Consider the following 25,706-nt stretch of genomic DNA (forward strand, 5'->3'; position numbering starts at 1 on the left):
ATTTATGCTGAATGCATCATGTTGCCTACCCTTGCTCTTGGTAATTGATTCTCCAATTGAACTGCCCTTACCCTTAAGATATTTCTCCCTATAGTCAACTGAAATCTATTTGACTGTAACTTAATTCCATTACGGTTCTACTTCCAGAATTTATTTTTGTCTTCTTTGATGTGACAGCTTTCCAAGTATTTGAACAAGGCTATCATGCTCTCTCCCCTTTCAGTCTTTTGTTCGCTATATCCAATTCCCTCAACATTTCCTCATGATTTTATATGTAAGGGCTAGCTTCTGTGGTCTCCTCTGATTTATTGTGTCCATACCCTATTTAAAACATTAAAGCCAGAATTTGATGAAATACTCTAGATGTGCTTTGATTAGAACAAATTAAAGTGAACCTCTAAGTTTTTATGAGTTAGAAACAGTATTTCTATTAATCTAGCCTAAAATTGAGTTAGCTTTCGCTGCAGCTGCTTCTCAGTTGTGATTCACGTTGAGCTTGTTATAAATGACAATTTGATTATGGCAAGAAACAATTCATATAAGGTCAGGCTTCTCCCACCCTATATCTATGCATCTGTCTTTTTGTTTTGTTTTGTTTGGCTTCAGCCTTGTTTGTTTAGGCTCCTATTCCTTTCCAGACTAAGTTATAAACAATAAGATTAATATGTCCAATGTTCTAATTAGAAATGTGCAAAACAGCCCAAATTCTGTCTGTTCATAGTAGCATGCAGTTAAAAAACTAAAAATCCAGCATTTGTTGTCATATATCTCCTAATATAGGTATATTTTTCTGCAGCTTTACCCTTCATAGATATATTTATAAGCATCTTTCCTATATACAAGTTATTTTATGCAAACTCCCTGCAAATTGTTATAGCTTTCCCAAATGTTTATTACTTCTCCATCCAACTTTCTAAAATGTGTGCTATGACAGATTCCATTTTACTTTGAAAGAAACATATAACACAGCTTCTTTTATACTCCAAATTCTAACTGCCCTATGAGATAGAACAGATACAGCAGACATCAAAGAACTGCCATCTTCACTTATTGATGCTTTTGCCAACTCCTCCTTCAGAAAGGATATTGGGAGCAACTGCCCAGTGAGGAGGAACAACAGGTTCATCTGCTCTGGGAATGGTGGTACCCATCTTGCTCCTACTACGTCCAGAGTAAAAGCTAGAACTGTAAAGCTACAGCTGGACCTTGCCCTTCCCCTCCAAGACACTTCAGCCTGCATTACAGCTAGGCAAGGAGAACAAGAATTATTAGACTATTCCTTAAGAATCGTCTGAAGCTTACTTTTGAACTGAGTCCTTTCCCTCACAGCTGGGTAACATTAAGAATTGATCTGTAGTTTTCCATTACATCCAAGCTTCCCATCTTTTGTCCTTGTTTTCATACTGTAAACATGACGGCAAGGACTGGCTTGTTCTTTGATCAAACTGCTACTGGGCCTTTTCAGCTCCAAAAACTGATAAAAATACTTTAAACACATGTATACCTATCTACATATTCAGCATAGATACATACTTGGAACAGATACATACTTACAACTTGTAGATAATGATACTTTAATCACCATGTACTGTATCTAAGCCTGTATCATATAGATGCCTACCTATCTAGACATTGGTGGGGCAGGTGAAAGCCTTAAAAGAACCATTTATTACCCTGTGCTGAATGAATGCAGTCAAAATAGGTGTTGGCACTTCAGAAGAGGTTATAATTTTTATAGCTTGTTGGTTTTATTAATATTTCAATTTTGTCAAACATAATGCGTTTGTTTTATTTTTTGTAGAAATGTATTTCAGCAAAAACATATCACTCAAACTACCCTGAGATCTTTTTCTTTGTTTTTATTTCCTTGTTATCTTCCAACTTTTCTCAATATAACATTTGCTAGGATGTTCATTAGTATACTACTTACATTGTCCCCTCTTTGAAGTCATTAGTGGAGAAGTTAAATAGCACTGATTACTGTGGTTTTGTTTCCATTCTTCCAACTCTGTTGCAGACAGCATAGTTGGGGAAAGCATATATTTTTATGGGTGACATATTCCCATTAGCAATTTCATTTAGTGATAATTAGATTCATATCAAAGTGACTGTTCTGCATTTTTCATCCTATGGTGGTATTCCTTGGTGACTACTGTATGTATCAGACCTTTACACTGCATTGCAATGCACTTTGGCAGTAGAGATTGGCAAACTAGATAAGGCCAAATACAGGTTATGTAATCTGTATAGATTATGCCTGCTTGCACTTCTCAGAGATGAGAGTTTTAGTCTCCATTTCAACATTCAATTCAATATTCAACATTGAGGAAGTCCCTCAAGACCTAGCTATGTCTTCAAGTTTGTGAGTCTCAAGGGACTGGTGAGATCTTGAGGTGGCTCCCTTGCTGATCTAATCTCTTGCTTGTTTTATGCTTTTTAACTATAAATATGACTGTTTTTGACATGTTTATTGCTTTATATTTTTTGCTGTATGCTGTTCAGAGTCACTTCTTGTGAGATGGATGGTCATATACATTTGATAAATAAACAATTGAATAAACAAAAGAACATTCTTAATATAAATTCAGGTAATTCAACTGTATGTTGCCTGTTCTGATTGGCTATGATATTTTGGAAAATAAAAAGCAGCAGCAATGACTCAAAATGATTTTTTAAAAGATAATAAAATAGTAAAATGTACCCGGGTTTTAATGAAAACATTTTAGGGGTACTTAAAGAAGTAAAAAGGTAAAGGTAAAGGTTTCGCTTGACATTACGTCCAGTCGTGTCCGACTCTAGGGGGCGGTGCTTATCTCCATTTCAAAGCCGAAGAGCCGGTGTTTGTCCGTAGACACTTCCTCCATGGTCATGTGGCCGGCATGACTAAATGGAATGCTGTTACCTGCCTGCCGAAGCGGTACCTATTAATCTACTCACATTTGCATGTTTTCAAACTGCTAGGTTGGCAGGAGACTTAAAGAAGTGCTACCACATAAATACAGTAAACCACTGTAACTTAGACATATATCTAAGAAATAATTATAAATTATATGATCTAAAAAAGGAAATATGATGCACTGAAATTCCTTCAGGAAGCAAATCACAGATTCTCAATTTAACATAACAAACATAACAAACATAACATAACATAACATAACATAACGTAACATAACATACCAGTTATAATAATCTGTAACCAACCAGCACAACCAGTGGATACCCATTAAGAAGTAGACTTCACTGACTTAAGTGTAATCTATTCCCAGGAAAGTATATTGAATTGTAGCCACATATATTTTCATTACAAAACATCCACACTGCAGAATCCCTCATTACATAACCACTAATATAATAACTCTAAATCTCTTTCCAGGGACAGTTCCCCATTATCATCGTCTATTATAAAATAAATTACAATAGATGACAAATGGACTCATAGAAAAACACTGATTTATAAATAGAATCCTCTTCCATGCAGGAGCCCAAATTAAAGCATTGAGTCATTAGGCTCTTCACCTGTTGAAATGATGCTCTATTATTGGGCTTTGAATCTTGAAAGGGAAGCAAAAGTAGTCCAGTCAGACAAGTTCAACATATCTTTAAGCAAAAATCAGGGTGTGGAATAAACCTTTCCTTCTTGCAATTATGATACTGAGCATGGAAAAAGGAGCCAAAATTCTTAGTTTGTCTTCCTCTTCAAATTTTTCAGATACTGTTGATCTATGACTGTGTAGATCAATTTGAATATACTCACTTAATATTTTATTCAAGTATATTTTCAATGCATTATTTTTGATTGCATTAAAAAATCTTTCTTTCCTGAACATCTCCAAGTGGAAAAACCTTGAGATAACTTATCCTAAAAATGCAACTTTTTATAATGTAAACTGTTGATAACAAAATTATCAATAAATGCTTATTTTTATATAACTTCCTTTAATAAATGGTTTTACACAATCTGCCTAAATGTCCTTTCCTAATATAAGCTGTTTTGTTCAAAATTTTTGAGCTGAGAATAGACTACTGTATTGCTGGGCTATACTGTAAAATAACCTGAAAGCAAATTCCATTTCCATCCTTATTTAGGACCCAGCAGCAAATATAATTCAAAGGGTATGAAGTCACTTGACAGTGAGGTAATAGGACATATTAAAAAAAAATGGGGGACACAATGAATTGAGGATCTCTATAATGCAGGTAGTGACAATAGTTAAATTCCATTATCTCAGCCTCACCCATTACTTCACATGAAGAGATGTACTTAGCAAATGGGGTATTACAGCTTTCTTCAAATAAGACTGATGGCCAAACCAAAGGCCCTTCACTATTTTGGGACTCTTCAATTAGACATATAATTGCTTAGTGCCCCAAACATGTTCATCAAGAGTAATTTCTTTTCTGTGAAATCCCATTGAAACTAAGCACTTGGGGGAAATGCATAAAATGGATGTTTTGTTTTTCTTTCCAAGACCTCTTTAATATACAGTATTTGGAAAACTATCCAAAAGGATTAAACAAGTCAGGCCAGATGGGACAAAAATCAATTTTAGCCAAGATCAAATTAAATACATGCAAAGTCTAACCTCAATTGCAAGCAACTCAGACTCCAGTAGTGATGTGTTTGATACATTCTGATGAATTAAAAATAAAGCTCTTAAAATTTTGGACTAAACTACTTTCCATGGACCAAAATCCCTGTAAATATAACTGGGAATCATAGAATTTGACCACCATGTTCATTTTAAAGGGGATATGCTGACTACCATTACTACAGAGGAATCTAAGAATATTGTTGATACTCCTCTGGAAATTCTCTACAGAATATTTAATTTGCATCTTCAATGAATCTTTTGCATTAAATATCTATGATGGTTATGTAGTAGAACATAACTTGCTCGATAGTGGCTTCCATTAATTTGCCATCTACATATAGCTCAGCGTTTAGCAAAGACCATGGCTTTCATCTTTTGAAAAGTGATTCCTCATTACAATAGGTAACAAGAACCATTAGTTACCAAATAATTAAATGATTCTTGGAAACATCTCTGCATGTTTTCTAGACTTTGTTTGCCTTTGTTTGCCTTTGACTTAATAGATAGTCAATAGTTGCCGGCCAAAGCATCTGCAATTAATAGACTATAATAGCTGGTTCCACAGTTACACCAGTGCTACATGAATAAAATAAAGTCCTTCAAGTTTTAGCAGGGAAGATATTAAGAGCTATAAAAAAGGGCTGCATTTTGTCCCCTTTTTATTTTTGAATACAAAATCTAGCACTTCCATCTCTTCAATTTTTTCCCCTTCATTTATTCTCACCTAGAAAGTACTTATTCTGATACATACTGATAATAATGTCATTGTTACATTTTCCCTGAACCCAGTAGGTCTAAATAGTAGGTTCACAAAGATGGGTGAATTCTGCAAAAAAGAAGAATTAGTAATCAACCGCTTTAAGACCAAAATAATTATTTTAGTGAAAGATTTTTTTAAATGGTGCATAAACAATCAACATACATTTTATTTATTAATTGGCAAAGGGATTTCATGGTCACAGTCTCTACTTACTGCTTTAGCAGGAGCTGTGAGTCCAGGAAGACCCTCAGATTGTTACCTGCTCTTACAAAGGGACTATGTTCCCATCCACAGCTAAAGGTACAAACAGTAGCTCCAGGCCACTTCTTGCTGGGACTCATTCTGAACCTGTGCCATGCCATTCAATCCCTCACTTTTCCAGCACAAGATCAAGCCACTATACTCTCTGCACAGCTCGAAATGGAAATGTGCAAAGGCTATCATCAGCATACTAAAGATATCGCTTCCTAAACTGAGAAAGTATCTCCCCAGTGGGTTACTGGAGTTATTGAAGAGAATGGACCTTGAGGGCTGAGCCCTCGAACCAGTGCCAGATTTAGACTTGGTGAGGCCCTAAGTTACATAAAGCTTGGAGGCCCCTTGTTGAAAAGTTACACCAGAAGGTCTCACAGAGGTGTATACCAAAACAGGACCTTGGATCGCCACCAAAAAGTTGAAAAAATATATATGCTTTTTAATTATTTAGTAGCAAGGTATTTAAAGTGAAAAATACAAATTATTTTCAAATGAATGAATTTACTGATTACATATTTATCATTTGGCTGGCTTGATCTCTCTCACAGATGATAATCTCCCTCATAGATTACAGTACACATAGAAAGCCACATAAAATTCTAAAAGCTGCCGCCCCCAAATCTGAAGTTTTGTGAGGCCCTGCGGATTCTGAGGCCCTCAGCTGCAGCTTATTTAGCTTATGCCTAAATCTGACGCTGCCTGGAGCATCCCACACAGAAGCGCTCAAGGTCTCAACATCTTCTTTTCTGCCACTGGAACCGCTCACTCCAGAAGGAGCAGAAATGCTACAATATAGTGCCTTGAAGAACTTGTAGACTGTCTTTTTAGACAATATTCTATGGTTGATTGTATCATATGCCACTGAGAGATCTAGCAGGACAAGGATATGTACACATCCACACCCATTCAAGGCTATTATATGGGGCTTGCATTAGCTGTACTCAGTGAGCTCATCCTTTACACAACAGATGCTTTTTCTCCTTCCCACAAGGATGGAAAATCTATATAAAGAACAGATAATAATAAGGCTTTAGAGATTCTCACGAAGTAGGTTTATTGAAGAATTTGAGCTTTTCTTCCTGGGCTTCCAGCAGCATTCCTACAAATAGAAACCATCTTACCATGTATAATAGCAAGGATTAATCAGTATTACAACATTGAGAGACACTATTTCAAATGCCAAGACATCACTTATCTATTTTATACTGTCAAAAACAGTTGAGATCATGAGGCTGAGTTCAAATTGGTCCATCAAGAGCAAATCTGAATTACATTACTTCTGCCCTGAATTTATTTATTTATAATAGAGTCAACCTAAGGAGCCAGATTTATGACTATGATTTGGGGCTGACTTGGAAATCATCAACAGCTCCATTTTTTCAAATGGTATCATAAATTTAAAAGCAAGCATGATAAATCACCCTATTTTCCAAATGTATTCTTCCTTTTCTTGCATTAAAATGTATCTCAGGCCTCTAACAGTCCTCTATGGGATATTTGTCCACATCCCCTTGGTTCATTATGAATCCATCTATTGTAAGGAAGAAACTGAAAAAAAAAATCACATTATTTATTCTCCTCCTAATTATACACCAACCCAAGAAGGATTTTTTTTGACAAATCTTATTTGGCAGTAGAATAGTTCCCCAGTTACTGATAGCATAACAAAACTTTTGATGGATGAGAATTCATGTAACACTGAGCAGCTACCAAAGTATATTGTAGGAGACAGAAAATAGTGGACAACTTTTTTTTTGGAATTGTAGCTCACTGAAAAGGAGATAAGTACTCCTAATTACTTTATATTTTTAAATGTAGTTCTATTGCTTTTTTGAGTAATTAAGATGTCCATATATTCATACTTATTTTAATGTGCATACTATTATGCTTATATTGAAAAGACAATTTATAAAAAGCAATATAGTTGTAGCTCTGCATTTTTATGTTTATTTAGCTATGAAATAGTGCTTCCATAGATGAATCTGTCCTGGACAGAAAAAGGGATGGTGGCAGTGGAGAACCAACTATCATATTATTTATGTGGTGAGTTTATTGCTTAATTTTCTATATGGAAGCTTTCATTTAATGCATGTGTATCTGGGAGGAAAGCACACTTTCCATGACATTGGTAACTGTGACTGATGACCTACTGATGACGTTGAAACCTGGACAGGGGTAGCATGCCTGTCCTGGTGCTTTCGGACTTTTCAGCAGCTTTAATACCATCAGCCCATGGTATCCTCCTGGACTGGCTGCAGAGATTAGTAGCTGGAGGCACTGCCTGGCAGTGGTTCTGCTCCTTCCTTAGCAGTCTGCTCCTATCAGTGGTAGTTGGAGGAGAGAGATCGGTACCATAGTTGCTTCTTTGTGGATTACTCCAGGGGTCAGTGCTCTCCCTCTTGCTATTTAACATCTACATGAAGCTGCCGGGAGAGGTATCTGATGGTTTGGGGTCCAGTATCATCAATATGGTCATGAAATCCAACTACATATTGCAATCCTAGTTCAGGCCAGAGATGCTGTCAAAGCCCTGTCTTGGTGCCTAAGGGCTGTGTGGGTGTGGTTGGAGGAAAAGAAAAACTAAACTCTAGGAAGACAGAGCTACTGTTTGTACATCAGGGGTGCTCCACACCTCATTTTGTCTCTGGACAGGGTTACATTGCCCTGAAGGAACAGGTCCATGGTTAGGGGGTCCTCCTGGACTTACGGTTCCTGCTAGATCAGCATGTAGAAACTATGGCCAGGGGCCCTTTGCCCAGCTTCAGCTAGTACACCAGTTTCTGTCTTACTTTGGGTGAGAGGACCTGACTACAATGGCCCACACCCCCATAACCACCTATTTAGATTACTGTTCTATATGGGGTTGCCTTTAAAGAACACCTGGAAGCTTCAGTTGGTACAAAATGCAGTGGCCGAGGTGCTCATAGATGTGAACTGCTAGGCACATATTGCACTAGTTTTGCAGACCCTGCATTGGCTTTCCAGTAGCTTCAAAGTGCAATTTAAATGCTAGCATTAACTCATACAGCTCAGTATGGTTTGGCACCCAGTTATCTGCAGGACTGCATCTCCCTACTAGAATCAGCCTAACCAATCTGTTTATGCTGGGAGAAGCAGCTAGTGTTCCCCCATTTCCAGGAGGTTAAGGGGCTGAAGCCCAGAAGTGCTGTTTTTTGGTGATGGAGTTGGCCCTCTGGAATGACCTCCCATTGGAGACTGTCTGCCTTCTGGAAAAAGCTGAAGGCAGAACTTTTCTGGAAGGCTTTTGGGATTTAATGCTGAATATTTTATTTGGGTTTTATCTATCTTGTTCTTATGTTCTTTACATGTTTGATAAATGAGTAAATTTGGTATCTTGTTTGGTGGAATATATACCAAGGTTATCTTTTCAGGACTAGAAGATGGAATGCATGCCTGGAAAGAAAGAAAGAAACAAGAACAAAAGATGAAATGTTGGTAGGTATATATAGTATATGTGCAAAATCTACTGCTCTGAGAATAAAATATTCTGGGAACTCTGGTTCAAATTAGTAATAGGCTTTGGACATACCTATTGGCAGATATACTCTATTTTTCCTGCTCCTGCCCTTCTGTCTTCCTCCCTAATCAGGGAATAACCAGTTTCTTGAAGTTGTAATTATGTACATGCAATTTAATATTTAGCATTTTTAGCGAGACATATGTTTTTGCCTTATTGTGAGCTGCTTAGAGTCTCAGGAGGAGGCAATGTACATCTCATTGTTTGTATGTATAAGTAAATAAACAGTCTGTTTTCCTACTCTGTGTTGCTGTAGTTTTTTCTTTTTTTAAATTGTTGTATGTATTTGGAGCAAAATTCCTTGACCAACATTTAAGATTCACAATGTAAACCTTGTCCAATAAAATATATTTCTCATCCCCCTAATTTTCTTTAACTCTTTATTCTATTAATTTTATGATATCAGTTTATTGATTTTTGTTTAAAATAACATGTAGTTGGGCTCAAGGTTTGATGTACAGATTCTATTAAATAACAAAACTAGTCCATTCCATTTCTTTAAAACACTAAATATTTTAATTTTTAAGAAATCCAAAAAGTATTCAATTTTTATTGACACTATGTATTTTATTATAGTAGAAAAGGTAGCAGTGGTTTGTAGTGGGGTGCATATAACTAGCTTGAAGCTTTTAGTTAAGCAGCATCTTAATGTATTCAAAAGAATGAAGGTATAGAAGCTCCTTTATTTGCTCTTCCTTGCAGAAACAATATTCCTCAGTTAATGCCTGCTTTTCCTTTTTTCTTACCATATAAGGTATTGACTCCTGTTAGGATCATATTTTACTGTATTTCCCTTCCTTTGAATTGTAATTGATATGTAAACCAGAGATATATAATAAACAAGATTAAAAATTTCAATTTCCTATCTCTGAGGTGATAAGTAGACTTGTTACCTTAATAGCATCTAGGGATTATTCTGCTCCAATAATTTCTACCTAGACAAATCAGTTTCTATAACATGCAGGTTTCTGGATCATTCTGCCTTGAGAAGTCAGAGGCTCCATGCTTGAAGGTAAGGAAAATGAGTAGGACATGGGGACTGTACATTGTCTTCCTTTGGTGGTACTCACACAGTCTAGGATTCTGGGTCTGTTGATAAACTTCTCTTAATCTTGTTCCCAGAAATTCCCATGAGGATGAGAGCTGCTTCTCTGGAATGAGCTATGAGTATCTTCTGTAACTTCTAATTGTGCCTCTCTCGGTCTTGACAACTATGACTCAGGCCCTGGACATCTGTAGTACCATTTTCTCTCAACAGCTTCTGCCAACCAAGTTAGATCTAGTTGGTAAGGGAGTCTTTAAGTCCTGTCCTTGAGACATTCCCATAATCAGGGCCACACGGATGTGTTTTTTCTGCAGCTGCTCCTTTCCTTTGGAGCAGTGCTCTACACAAGGTCAGGTCAGCACCAATCCCGCTGGCATTCAGGAAAGCCTCCAGGACCTGGCTGTTCCAGAAAGCCTTGAAGATTGATGGTTATCTTGCTGTAGTAGGTGATCGTTGCTGCTAAGCAATGTTTCATTGGCTTGTCAATGACTATAGCTACTGTGGTTTGGAGTCTGTTTTTTTCCCTTTTAATTCTTCTATTTTATTCTGGTATCATTTTAAGAGTCTTTTTGGAATTGAGCAGAAATAACTTGCAGAAATAAATAAAAGATCAGGATGTCTGTTGCTGCTTCTGTATAGATATTAGTTCTTCCCGTCCCTTCTGATCATTTAATTTAATTGTCATTTGGGATCCTGAATGCAATTCTGGCAAAACATAGCCTGTGTGTGGTTCATAAAAGTGGAAAGTATGGTCTGCTTTTATTTTTGCATTACACAGACTACTTTGAAATCTGTCAGAGGGTGCAAGTTTGTTTCTCTCAAGCAGCTAACAGTGGCACATGATCAAGGAACCAGGATTCACTGTTCAAGTTAATGCCAGGAAAAAGGTATCAGGATACACAGTCTTAGAAATTAAGTAAGAAAACTGCAGTTCTAATATTGTAATGAGTACATTAAATTGTCTGTCTGTGAGTTTGAATTTCTTTCACGTACTTTCCCTAACTGATGGACTGAGACCATAAGAGATAAGGCTAAGATGTCCATCTGTTTCTCATTTGCCATGTTTTGAACAACCTTTTCTCCCCCCAAACTCCAAGCATACAGTTATACTTTCTGAGGTTTGGACTGGGTTTTGTTACTGTTGATTCTGATTACCTATGCAGGTTTATATCTAGTGGTATGGATAGGAGTGGCTCTATTAATAATGCTGAGAATGGATATTCCTGGGCTGAAATTCCCTTTGTTACTTGAACTCTCCATTGACATGTGGACCATGGAGGCCAACTGTAATTAGAAAAACTTATATTTCTCTGTAACCAGAAACATTTTCCCTGTGAATTCAGGGGTACTAGCTGTTACAAGTTCTTCAAGAAACCACATTTAGCCATTCTAGTTTTTAACCAACCAGTGGCAGTCCACAAATGCACTTCCAATTCTCTTCTAGGCTCTATCTGGCACTGGTGCAACTACCAGCAGTTTTTGCAGGGAACTTTATTCTTCTGGAAAAAAACCCCCACAGCCTGCCACATATGTTAAGATTTTACAGACTCAGCCATGGCCACTCAAAAGATAGGCTACACCTACAAGGTGACTTTCATGACCTTTACACAATTGTCCCCATAAAGAATTACTCCCTGTAGTACTGGATTCTGCATCTATTTCAACAATGTTTTCAATGGGGTAGCAAAAAGGGCCAATTTATGATTTGAAGCTACAGTATAAGCAGGTTCAGTTTTGTTTGTAGTAGAAGGTAGTTTGCATAGAACAAATACAGTATTCTACCAGTAAATGAGTCACAGCTGTGTATTTTTAGATTTCTTCTATGTCACTCCGGAGATTAGCCAAATTGTTACTCTTCAAAAAATCAATGCTATAGGAACAAAACAAATGGAAAACATCTCTTGATAGCTGTCTTTCTGTTCCCTCTACTGCTTGTAGCACCTTTCTTTCTTTGCCAAACCATGAGTCCATTTCCTTCTTCTTTGTTTCTACTTAATTCCCATTTTGTCTGTTCCGCTGCTGAAAACTGATGGTCTGCTAACCCTTTGCTGAATTCCTTCATTTCTTTGTTTCATTCCTTTGACTACTAAATGGGAATTACCATCTCATTTCTGCCTACTTTACAGTCTCTAGAAAACAACGCTATATAAATGTTCAATGCATTGAACACTGAAACAGTGCATTGAACAGTGCTTTGGAAAATATTAAATATTAAATTGATGAAGCATTTCTTAATTAAGGTAATCAAATAATCATTTTGATCAATTAGAAAAGTTTGGAATATCTGGGAGACCATGAATTTAAGTCTTCTGGTAGGCATGGAAGCTGGCTGAGTGACTTGGGCCAATCATGCTCTCCCATCCCAACCCACCTCACAGAGTTGTTGTATGGAAAAGAGGGAGAAGGGAGAATTATCCATGTTACCTTAAATTGCACAAAATAAAGTCAGGATATAAATCTAGTAAGTAAGTAAGTAAGTAAGTAAGTAAGTAAGTAAGTAAGTAAGTAAATAGAAAATTTCCTTCATTAACTGGGAAGCATATTCTGAAGCACTGCTTTTAACTGAAAAGCTACAAATTGCATGTATGATGATCTTCTACTATGTTCCCTAATATATTACCCAGATAGCTTAACCATGAGTCAGAAATGTCTTCTCTATTTGGGGTAAGGAAAATCTCTTCTGAAATAGCTAATAAACAACTAATAAAGCTTCAAACATTTCCTCTATCTTTATGCCAAGACATTTTCTCAATGTATTGTTATTTTCTACTCCATCCTGTTGCTTTCTTTTCAAATTTCGCTTCTTCTGTCTCCCAAGTTCATTCAAGTTCTACATGCTTGAAATAACATTGTGACATAACCACTGAAGTCCACGTTGGTCAACTTCTTGAGGATGGTGGCACTGAAGTCACTGTGTCTTCAGTGAATATAGGATCCCTGGATCCTATATTTTATGTCTTGTTTTGAATACATTGTCCCCAAATGGCAGCCTCTTTCCAATTCACTTATAGCATTTTCTGAATTTGTTAATTGGGATACTTTCTGTGTGTGAAAATCACTTTAGGTCTTTCACAGCTTTCACTACCACTGAACATGGTATCCTTCTCAACCACCTGGTGGGGCTGGGCATTGGTGGCAGTATTTGCAGTAATTCTGATGTTTCCTGTGGGATCATGTCCAGAAGCTGATGTTAGGGAATTATTGTTCAGCACCTTAGCCAATGATCTCTGCTGTCCCAACAGGATTCCATCTTTTTTCTAAGCAGTACAATAGCTACACAAAACTGCTGGAAGAGATAATTTAATCAGCCATGACAGACATGGATAGAGCAATCAGGTAGTAGATCTCACCCTTCCAGACTTCCAAGAGGAATCTGGCTTCCCAGTCCTAGCATCCTGATAGAGGAGGCACCACAAGAATTCCATCACCTCTGGACATGTAAGACATTAACCAGTCTAAATACTATGATCGTTGCAAAGAGAATTAGTAGCACTCCACATTCTCAATCTTTGCAAGGGGTGCTAAGAAATAGGTGTTTGGGGATGCACAGCAGGGTTTGCAAGGTACCTTGGTTCAATTTGGTAAAGGAAGTGCATATTTTCCAGGATTTCATGAGTGCTTTGGAAGCTCATTCTGGTTGCCTCTGAATGCATCTGCACTTTGCTTTGTAGAGACAAACAAGAAGACCTTCTGAAGCAGTACAAACCTTAAAAAAGACATGGCTGTTTTAATGATTCAAAAGAAGGTGCTTTGTACATGCTTCCTCACATTCTATTCAGCTTTTTCCAATAGACTGCAACCATGCAAAGTTAACCCTAAAACTGAACTCTCTTTGGCTTGCCGCCTGAGGTTTAACATATTTTCTAACTATAAAAACAATGACTGCATTCAAACATGGAGCTAAGCTATATTTTGTTTAAACATGTTTTGTTGAATAATGCACAATTTGTGAATTTACACATAACATCAAATCATAAATCATGAGTTGCAAATCAGTGACTTGAACCCACAACATACTAACTGAATACATGACAAACCACATCATGGGTTACATATTGAGCTACATAAATCCCATCACTGTCTTTCCCATCTCCACTGGAGCTGTATGTCAAGGAGGGGAAGACAGCTTACGGTGAAAAAAACATTCAGAGATAAAAGTTTTTGATCTATTTTCTAGATAGACTCCCATGCTGCTGCTTTTAATGGAAGACAGTTTGGCCCTAGCTATGGACCAAGTTGGTTGCAAAGCAAAAGATCACAGAAAATAAAACTTATCAAAGAACCTTACCTGTTCTGCTGTCCATTGGTCCAAAATCCAATGAATATTTAACCACGTGGTAGTTGTTCCATACATAAAGAAGGTTATCCCTTGGATTATAATCCACTGCAGCAATATACTGATATGAATTTGGAAATGGAACATCCACTACACTTTCCTTGCTTTGTTCAGTGTTGTAAATATAGTCAATTTTATTTCCTGTTGCTTCATTATCATCGTCTTCATACACAGATTTCACCACATATAAAATGCCACAGATCATGAATGCATTAGAAGCTGACCTTTTGTCATAGGATGTATCCCATGTCCCTTCAATCCTCAAGGTATAAGGGTTTAGCTGACTAATTACTATTTTACCATTGTTTTGTTCTGTTGCATAGATCACCCAAAGACCATTTTCATCAACAGCCAGGTCTATATCTGATTTGCCTCCCCATCTATAAGGGGATGTATCGTGATAGTTGGCATTAGCAATGATAGCTTCCCCACTTTTTATTCTTGTCCGTAGATCAAATTTGACAATGTTCCTTGTTCTTTCTTTGTTGAAGAATAAAGCCCCATCATACACCACAAACCCCGTGCCATCCACTCTGTGGGGGAGCTTGTAAGTTGTGGTTGGTCTTCCAGCAATGAAATCATCTTTGGAAGAATATTCTGTGAGAGTGTCAGTTCTGTACGGTGTCCATGGCATGTAGTAAATCTTGTCAGAAGCCTGCAGTGGATCCTTACACCAGGCTCCTGACTGGTGATCAGATTCAAACAAATGTTCACTCTGATATACTCCTTTTAGTAGTCCAGGGCAAAGAAAAACTGAAGGGAAGGAAGAGGTTAAAAGTAAAGTTGATTATTAAATATGACGAAGGACCTTTTTGGTATTTAGACATTTACAACTCAAGTTCGAAGAGAAGATCTGAAAATATCAATCTTCTCTAATCTCTGAGAATAAATGAATGTTGTTTTACATTAAAAAGGTTATAAGGGGAAATTTATAGGGATTATAAATTTTAACTTGACATTACATATACAACAGATACTATTATAGAACCAAAAAAAAAAGGAACTAAAAAGACATTTAACCTCTATTTCAGAGAAACTATTCTCTTATAGTTTGCAGTTTAAATATTAAAAAGGGCTGGAAAATTGCTACATAAATACATACAGAATGCATCCATAGAAAATAATGAACAATTAAAGAATGGGTCCTGAGGAAGGAAGAAACCAATAACAGTAAGAAGAAAAAACAAAGTGCAATACAGGAAGGCTAAGTTAAAAAGTCCTCTGAAATATATGAAAATAGAAGCATTACTTAAGCAAATCATAACTGCCAAGACTGACCTGCTGAGATGTTCTATTCCACAGAATTTGTAATTAATGTTATTTCCCTCCAATACCAAAATATGGTTTTAGATATCACTTCCTTTTTCCTTAAGAAACATTTTTAAATGCTTACTTTGATATATGATAAAATATTCTCCTAAGTTTTTCAGAATGTAATCCATTACATTATAATTTTATTGTATTTTTGATTTAGATGGTGTCTATTTCTTTTGTATGCAGTTGTTACATTAAGTTGCAGGCTTCTGTACCCATTATCCCAGCAAAAATGGAAGTAGTCAAAACAGACGTGATGCATAGAATTCCCCAATCCTCTCTAAAGCTAAGCCAAACAAGGTATGCCATGAAATTTGTTTGCATTTAATAAGTTGGTTTATGAAAATGCAAACAGCATCAGCTGGGATGTGTGTAACAATTTATGGGACAATAGCAGGTATGGCCTGCAAATCCTTTCCCCTCCTGTTTTGGTCCTGAGGACAATCCTTATCCTGGATGGTGTTTGCCTCTGAAGTAGTAGGTGAATTTTTCTCACAGCAGTAATCCAGCTTCAAACATTCCCACTGGCAGCTGTATCTGGAGGGCTCTCAATTGTTATTTCTACAAGACAGTCAAAGAATGAGTACCGCATCATCCTGGAATTGGAAGAACCCAGGCGAAGCATGAGCAGACAGAATAAGTGTTTCCACATAAGCTGTGCAGCAGAGCCAGCTGCTATGCGGAGCCTTGCCTATTGAGGCCAACCTCTCACTAAAGCTGAACTTGGCATCAAGACTGGCATTTCAAAAGCAAGTAATTTTAAAATTGAAGCTGGGACTCTGAGTAGAGACTTTTGTGAGAGAACTGACCTCAGCAACAGCCATGGCTGAAAAATAAGGCAGAGAAAGTAGCAGGAAAGAAACTCCACTCTGTATGTCTATAACCATATTCCAATTCTAAGTCCGCTCCATTTTCAATCTGGCAACAGATGCTTACCTCCTTGGTGCTTTTACAGCCTTCCCAATGACCAACTCCCCATTGACATACAAGGCACTCATGTCACCCTCTAAAGCTCCTGATAGCAGGTCCTGTCCCTGCTTCCTGAGTATGGCCCTCAAGCCAATCAGAGTTGCACCTCTCTGGAATTACAGTTCCACAAGGAGAAGGGGGTATACTTGCCTTGCCAGAGACCACTGGGGGTGGGGGTGGGAAATGTTTCATATACTCTAAGGCATCTTGTGAGTAGCAAAAAACTGAGCGGTAGTGATGGCTCTGGTTCTTTCTTTTGCTGCTACTATGGTGATTTTTTTCCCCTTCCATTTGGAAACTATCCCTCCAAATGCTGGTTTTTTTTTTAAAGTTCTGCTACTTTGATGTTGGCTCAAGGACCAAGAAGATGTCTTTTAATTACATAAAGGGCCTTATATCAAACCCTTGGGGCCAGGCTGAATTGCTAAGGACCCCAGGACCTGAGTGTTCTCCGCAAATATACTTTGTCCCTCGAAAGAGGAACAGCTGAAACACAGTAGCAGCTCAAAGGAGGAACAGAACTTTTAGCTTTCATGCTACCATTTGGAAAGTTAAGCTAACTTCTCTTTCTTTCAATCTTTTAAAAAAAATATACTTTCAAAGAAAGATTTATCCCTTTTCTTTCTATACCAGTATTCCTTTGCATTGGGATTATAAGGGTACTTCCGCCCCACATTCTCTACAGCTTCATGATTAGCTTTGGGTATCACTTCCTTTTTGGAGCTGAGTTCTGACTCTCAGAACTTTCATCTCTGACTCTCCTCCCATTTATTCGAATTTGCATCAAATTTGGAGTTTTTCTCCGAACTGCTGTGGCCTGGCCTCCTGCCCATCCCCTTCCTGGCCATTGCCATTACTCCTCCCCACCCCTTCCAATACTGAAGCTTATTTCTTCCTGTATGAATGGTGTAGAATTCAACAACCCTCTCACAATCAAGTTGCCATAGCAACATGAACTGTCTTCATAGCTATTGGGAAAAGCATCTAGATCCAGAGTTGCCAATATGCTATACGCTATAATTTCACCTTCAGCTGGGGAGCCTTTGGGGTGTGTGTGTGTGTACATACATACATACAGTACATCTGGCATGGACCTTGTTAATCCAGGTGATGTCCGAGCTGGCATTGCTTTCTTAGTTTGTGTCACTCTTACTCTCAACCCCCTAACGCTTTACCTGCCTACCTCAGATATGAGAGTGACACAAACTAAGAGAGTCACGCTGGCTCGGGTATCACCCGGATTAACAAGGTCCACGCCAGATGTTGGGGAACCAGGACAATGTAATGGCAAGTGAGCTACTGGAACAAACCATACATGGATGAGACAAGAGAGCCTGGAATTGATGGAATGCTACTACAACAGTAGACCTAATAAGAGGGTTTTTTGTGTCTTGATGAAACAAATTTACACTCAGATGAAAATTAAGGAATACTCTTTCAGCTAGTTGTTGGGTGTCTGCTTGCTTAGCTCTTAGGGGCTGAAAAAATGCACTAGGACTGGAAAGTGAGAAACTGGAGAGGCAGCAAATCCAGGTGTGTGTGTCTGTGTTTAACGCTACCCAGAGGAGCCTTGTCCAGAGCTGCCTCTACATGATGAAAAAGCTAGTATACCGTTCCCAGTCCACTTGTGATTTCCCAGCTGATTGGATGATGCTGGAACTGCCCCAGCCTCTTTAAAAGAAGCCATGATCATGCTGCTCTTTAATAAATCAAGAGTCATTGGGAGTCAGGTGATATACAAGTTTAATAAATTGCTGTTATTTTTGTTGTTGTTACAGTCTGAAAATTAAAACAACTATAGCATGTTTGCCCCCACTGGGCATTTTTTCAATGAAAACCATTTTCTCTCAATAAGTTTTAATCCCATTCACCATGGTACCTTTCTGAACAAACTAGGATGTAGAGGAAGTTATCACAAGGGTCTCCCTCCTATTTGGATAGCTAATTCCCAAGGTTGGGGATTGAGGGGATTATTGTTTGTTTCATGGAAATTATGATATGGGTTCCTTGGTGCTTTATTTCCTGAGCTTTTAAACATCTACATTATTATCAATATGCTGCTGGTGACACTCAGTCCTCCTTTCTTAATACAAATAAGGTAACTGATACTCTGAAGCAAAATAAGGAATTGGATAATAAACTAATAAACTAAGATTCAGTCTAGACAAAACAGCATCAAAGGAGGTATACTGAAGAATCATTTGGGCACTCATCCAATTTGGACATATCTCCATCTGCTCTCATCAAAGAAAGGAGGTTACCAAAGGGGTGATACCCTGTTTTTAAAATACCTTTGCCTGGCATCACACTGCATTTCTTTAGTGCCAGTACATCTCCAGCATTTTAAAAATCATTTTAGTGGTTTTAGAACTTTTGTTATGACTAGCTTTGTTAATGCAAGTTTATAGACACATTTATGTTACTTCCTTTTATTGTTCCTAGTGATTTTGCACTGATTATTGTGCTGTTTCCTATGCTTGTTTTTATATTGTTTTGTTTTACATAATACGATTCAACTGATTATTCACTGCCCAGAGAACTGCAGAGGTCAGTTTCAAACAATAATAAATAAATGAGTAAACAAGTATGTATGTATGTATGTATGTATGTATGTATGTATGTATGTAAGTAAGTAAGTAAGTAAGTAAGTAAATTCACTATTAAATAAGTGATAGTGTAGTGTACTGTTATATTTTTCATGGTTTTTATAATGCGAATCTTTGACAACAGAATATGTAGTAGGTATACCAACCAGGTTTACCCTAAATCTTCAGAATTCTATATCATGTTTGCACAGTGTACACTCAAATGCAGAAGTACGTGCTCCCTATGTACTTATGAATTCAAACCATCCCAAAAGTGAGAGCCCTGTGTCAAATGAATATAGAGAGTAAGCTAGAGAAAATAAACTATGCAGTGTGGGTCTTGATCCTTCACTGTCTGTTCAACTGTACCAGCCATCAGGCCATGTACAGAAAATTTAGGTTTGGAATCTGTGGACAAGGACTATTTAAACCCTTCACCATTCAATTTGTACTTCGAAGCTGTATCCTATACACACTCAAAAAGATATACCACTGAACCCAAAGGGATTACTGATGAGTAGGCATGCATGAGATTGTACCTTTTAATGTTTAATATAAAATATTATAAAAAAACCAATTTTCAGTGCTACAAGGATGTGAGCATCCTTGCAAATTATTTTAGATGCTTCCCATAAATTTTGAGGAAGCAGAAGGAATACATTATAATTGTTAAAACAATCTGTAGGAAAGAAGAATGGTACTATTAAACATTTCTTGCAAAAAGATGACATGTTAGTATTAAATAGCACTCACTCCCTCCCCAACCAAATCTTTAATAAAAGAGATTAAAGTGTAAGTTAATGATGCTTCAACTAACATTCAACTGTTTAACATTTTAACCCCTAATTGCTTAGAATTAGTATATGTATAAAACAGGTGAAAGCTATTTAATTACCTTTTTGTTCCACTTCTATTGAAGAGAAAGAAGAAAAGCAAGAAAGAGAAAAAGAAAATAGATTAATGGTACTGTACTGGGCAGACATCTTTGCTCTTGTATTGAAATATTAGCCTCTGGTTCATTTACAGTTACAATTTGTGAACATGAGGTATCTAAGAGCTTAGGTCTTTAAATAAAAAAAAATTAAAGTGCATTACAGTGTTAAAAGGCATGCAGCATCATTTCTAAGAAACCGTTAACATAATTATAAAATTTGCATTAATTTTAAAGTGAGAAGTTTTAGGATCCTAATGACTGAAAATGGCTAATTACGTAAATTCCAGGAATTGTCTCCAAATAAGAATACATTCCCGAAAAGATGTTGTAGTCTGCAACCTTCAATAGCATTACACTGGTAAACAACAGTATATACATATCCCACATTTCTTCCTATATTCTCGTCAGAAAAAACAGTAGATCAAATACAATATTATATGATAAAAACTTCAGTCTTTTATTCATCCATTGTATAATTTTTACACCAACTGCCCTACAATTAAGCAATATAAAAAGTAATACTTTGTAACTACATTAAGTAATTGCTTTCTCAGTGGTATACTGTTTTCAATAACTAAAAACAGAAATTTATTTAGAAAAGGCAAAAAGCATAAATACAATATCACTTGAAGGATTTTAACAGTTTTTGGATTGTCACAGACATTAAAAATCTTTCTACGTAAGGTCTAAGCAATTGGCCCCTATTTGTATCTGCATCCAAAACAAACTGAAAAACAGGAAGAGGGATTCTTTTTCTACAAGTGTTGACAGTTGAAGAAAATACTTTTCTTGTTCCTTTTCCTCAGTTTTCTTATACAGATATGGCTTTGGCCTTTTATCTCTTGAGAAATCAGAACATAAGGATGGAGGAGTGTCTCTATACATTCCTATATTAAGTCAACAAAAAGAAACTTTTGAGCTCATATTTAAAGGATGCCCATTTTCTCTGTTGGTAACCACAGTGAATGTACAGGCAGATGAAGCCGCAAGTAATAATTGGCCCAAACAGCAATCCAGGAAGATTCTGGTCTCCCCTTGTCAGTTGTGAAAGACCAGAAGAGTGTTAAAAAGGTATGAGTTGTGACACTAGACTCAGCAGCTGGCCTGGAGTTACTGGATGATAAGCACTGGCCAAGGATGTTAGATAAGTATTTGCCCAATTGGTAGCTTGGAATACTAAGCAGAAGGGGAGAAGAGGTTTACTGGGGTGGAAGTGCGTGGGATGGGGGTGTCTATTCTAAGAACCAAATGGGAAATTGGTGACCAAAGGAATGCCCCAAAGCACATTCGTCTCCAGCATCCTCTCTCCCGCCATTCCCAATGAGCAGCCATTAGAAACCCTGAAGGCTGCTAAAGCACTGTGAACACAATACAGAATGCAGAGAGGAATTCTAACACCAGAATTCTAAAGCGCTGGGCTATTTAACCATGGAAGGCAGCAAGAACTGAGAACAAAAAAGCTTTGATAGAATAGATCATGATGAGTGCTTGGGATTTTCCAGATTAGAGGCAACTGGGAGACTGGGAGCTAGTACTCACTGTTATGGCTAACAAGCATGGATGGACCCTGTTATGGAAGCAGACCTGGGTCTGGACTGTGTTCTGCATTTTTTGATTTAGGGGTCTCCTTTTCCTTCACTAGTGTATGAAACAAAACTCTTTTCCTTAGCAGGACACTAGGAGACAGGACATGAAGGAAATAGATTAGACGTATATAGTCATTTTTTCTTCTCAGGCCTTGCATATATATGTTTAATCTCTCAGTGCATTATTTCTTCTTCTAACTTCTTCCCATATACACAACTATAGTAATTAAAGTGAACCCCTAATATACAAGCAGCACAACTGAACAGCTAGTAAGAAGAACAAATATTAAAAATGAGTCAGGCCCCTTATATCATTTTGATTGGGAAAAAGAAACTGGAAAAAAGTTTTATTTTAATGTATTTCCTGGTTCTTTCCTCATCCCTACTAAATATTTTAGTTTTATATGTTAATCAGGTCTTTTTACTACAATTAGTGTGCATTTTTTGACTGGAGAACTGCACTGATAAAAGTGGAGTGCAAAAATGGACGATAATTTAATTTTGGTTTGCATATTAGTTTATAAAGTGCAAGTTAGATTGGATTGTATTAAAACACAAATCAAATTATTTTCTTCTCCTTCGTTAATTCCTGAGGTAAAAAAAAATGTCCTCCCATCATATCCATGCAGATTGTCCTGCAACCCTTTGAGCTTCAGCACCTCTTGCAATATATCAGGTATCTTTTAGTCCAGAAAAGACAAAACAAAAGGCTCCACCACTTTCTAAAAGCGCATTCTCCACCGCTGCCCCACTACACCTACACAGATGGCTGCATATGTGTATACACACAACCACACATATACGGAGTAGTGGAGGAGCCATATTGTCCTGCTCACCATGAAAAATTTTAGTGACAGTGGCATGATGGAAGAAATTTTGCTTGCCAAGTATCTGCTAGTCATGAAAGTGATATACAATAATTTACTCCAAAAGGGGGTTGCAAAACAAATGACTGAACCCTAGTGTGGTGGGTCAGAAGTGTGTATAGGAAGAAAACAATCCAACTTGTTCATTTTATTTGTTCCTTTTCAGAAATCTTCAGAAAGTGCTGCCGCTACTAATAACAACACCAACAACTATTTTTAGTTTAGGCTGGCATTCAAATTCCACTCATTGCAAAAAAAGCTAGCCCCTACCTCTGACAGTGAATTTGAGCTAACTGCACTGAAGCACTTCTTAACAAAAAGGTAGGAATAACTATGCAATAAACCTGGTGACTCTAGTGACTGGGAGGGCTCACTAACTTCATTGATCTTGAGACCGATATAAGCTGGGAGCCTGAACATCCCCTTCAGTTTATCCTTGTCGGTAAGGCTAAAAAGGGAGGGGAAAGCTAAGAGTAATTCACAGCAGGTAAAGGGCAGATGTGGCTCTGCAGGAGCAAAAGAAGTCAATCCACCAAGGAGAAGCAATTTCAGAATCAGCTCTGGAAGCAGGCAATGGCAAACTTCTGTATTGTTGCCAAGAAAACTTACGGACATGGCAGTAACATTTAAATAGGTTTGTGTGCCAGATGATGAGACTCCCAGGTCAGAAGACAACGCTCTAGTTACTGGAGCAGAGCATACAACATTGACAAGTAGATCTAGGGGCAGAAATCACAAGAAAGCCTGGTCTCTGATGGGACCAGTATTAAGAGAGTTTTAAAAAAACATAGTTGGAACATGGAATGTGAGAAAATCTGAAATGGTCAAAGCAGAAATAAAGCATACCAAATTGGATGTCTTACGAATAACTAAACTTTAGTGGACTGGAACAAGCCACTTTAACCCAGATATACTATATACTACTATATATGATATTGTTATGACCAGCACACTCAAGCTCTCATTCAGTGACAGTCTAGAGACCAGGCTCTTTCTACTGTTTAATGAAGTGAGGTGACTAGTACAAGTAAAAAGTTGCAAATGGAGAAATTCCCATGCAAACTGTCGTTTAAAACTACGCCTCTAAATTACCCCTTTACCCCTTACCTACTAAAGCATGCGACCCCCCTTCCCATGCCAGATGGCCCTCCTGGCATTCGCCCGGCTGGATGGCCTTGGCAATAATTCTTTAGCCATAACAACCCCGTTCCCACTGCGATCTGGCACCCCCTCCCTTCTGGCAACTGGAAGTCTGTTCACACCTGGAAAGATGGAAGCGATTCTGATAAGAGAGTTCTGTGAACCTTTGATCAGGGAGTCTGACAGATATATTATTCAGAGCATGAGTAGATATGAAGGGCAGCCAAACAGGAAGCTAAATTTGGGCTAATCTTTAGCCACCAAATGGAAGAACTATGGGAGATGAAGCAGCAGAAGAAATGCCCAGACTCAGTGGAGGAGGACAAACAGTGAATCTGACTAAGCACAGGTTGGAGTCCATGTTTGGGCCATGTTGTGGTGATAAGGGCAGTGAAGCATCAGCGCTGGATTGGAGTGCTGGATTGTCATCCAGTAGCTCTGTTTAAGGTGACTGACTCTTTTTTAGGGAAGCATGGTTGGGAAGAACTGCCACCAGCTCCCGTGACACATTTGTACAATGTTTTGCCAATAAAGTTGCTCAGATTCATCTGAGACCTGACTTCATGTATAGCTTCCGAAGTGATGACTGAGGCAATGTATTGCACTGTGATCTAGGATTCTAGTGATCTAGGATTCATTTCAGCCCATGGGCTGATGAATTGGATAATCCCTGCTCCTCCTAGCTCCTCCAAGGAATGAGGGAGGAGGGCAATCAGTTGAGTCAGGAAAGTGATTTACACCTAATTGGACCAGCGGTTCATGCTGATGCCTTGAAAAAGGTGGTCACTCTCACTTTATGTAAACACATTCCGGAACTCTTCCATATCTTCGACTTTCACTGGTTAAGCTCCTGGGGGCACCATAATCTACTGGGTGAGACATGGAGGATTTTAAACAGATTCTTTCTGATTTTCACCAGGATTTCAAACAGATTTCTTCTGACTTCTATCAAGCTTTTATGCAAGATATCCAGGATATTGTGGAAAATAAGATATCTAAAATGTGCCATCAAGTGGATGTGGTGGATGAAACTGAGGAATTTAAGAGCGATAGAAACACTTTTTTAAAACTGAGATTGGGATTTTTATCGAGATGCTGGATGAAATTGGATAATGGAGTTGGAGAAATCTAAGGGAGAGAGTGATCTGCCAGCCATAAGTAAAATCGATCTCCTGGCGGAATGCCATGAAAAGAACCTGGAATCTCTGAGGGGGCAGTTGGGCTGTTTGATTCTTTCAAGAGGAAAGCTCTGTGCATATTGTGGGGCTATGTAACTGCTTTGGTTTATTTTGAAGTGGGATAAGGGTTGAAGAATGTTCACCTGGTTCGTTTTAAGGATTTGACTGATGCTACTTGCCTTAAAAGATTTGGATTTACTGTTTTGCATTGTTTTTGGGGTTTATTAAGATTGGGATTATTAAAATTGTTGTATTATTAGGTATAATAGCAGACAACTTATGTGCTTTTTAATTTGATTCTTATTATAGTAGACAGAAATGCATAGAATAGTGGTAGGAAGGGAATAATTAAATATGTTTTATCTTTTGGAGGGGAGAAAGACGTTTAGGAGGTTTATATAAATCTTTTTTCTTTATTTTAATATAAGGGGGAGGAGTAACTACTTAGTGATTTTTATTATGTGTTAAAGTGGAATGACTTATAGAAATAATGTGGTATTTTGGTTTAATATAGAGTAAGAGACTGACTGTGGAAATGTTTTTATATCCTTGCTGTTAAAAGTTGGAAGCCACATCTTTTAGTAAATTTGAAAAAAAAATCATTTGTG

At 37.6% G+C, this 25,706-nt stretch overlaps 1 protein-coding gene across 1 annotated transcript in view; it reads right to left on the minus strand.

Moving 5' to 3' along the window:
- The window catches only part of ADGRL3 (adhesion G protein-coupled receptor L3), a 575,448-nt gene that overhangs the window by 257,485 nt on the left and 292,257 nt on the right, over positions 1 to 25,706 (minus strand). The window contains exons 7-8 of the mRNA XM_063294636.1: positions 20,290 to 20,304; positions 14,479 to 15,279 (exon numbers count right to left, since the gene is read on the minus strand). Coding sequence (XP_063150706.1) covers positions 14,479 to 15,279; positions 20,290 to 20,304 — 816 coding nt within the window. The remainder of the gene's footprint in view (positions 1 to 14,478; positions 15,280 to 20,289; positions 20,305 to 25,706) is intronic.

This window comes from Candoia aspera, chromosome 2 (genome assembly GCF_035149785.1).
Source record: "Candoia aspera isolate rCanAsp1 chromosome 2, rCanAsp1.hap2, whole genome shotgun sequence".
Lineage (NCBI taxonomy): Eukaryota > Metazoa > Chordata > Lepidosauria > Squamata > Boidae > Candoia > Candoia aspera.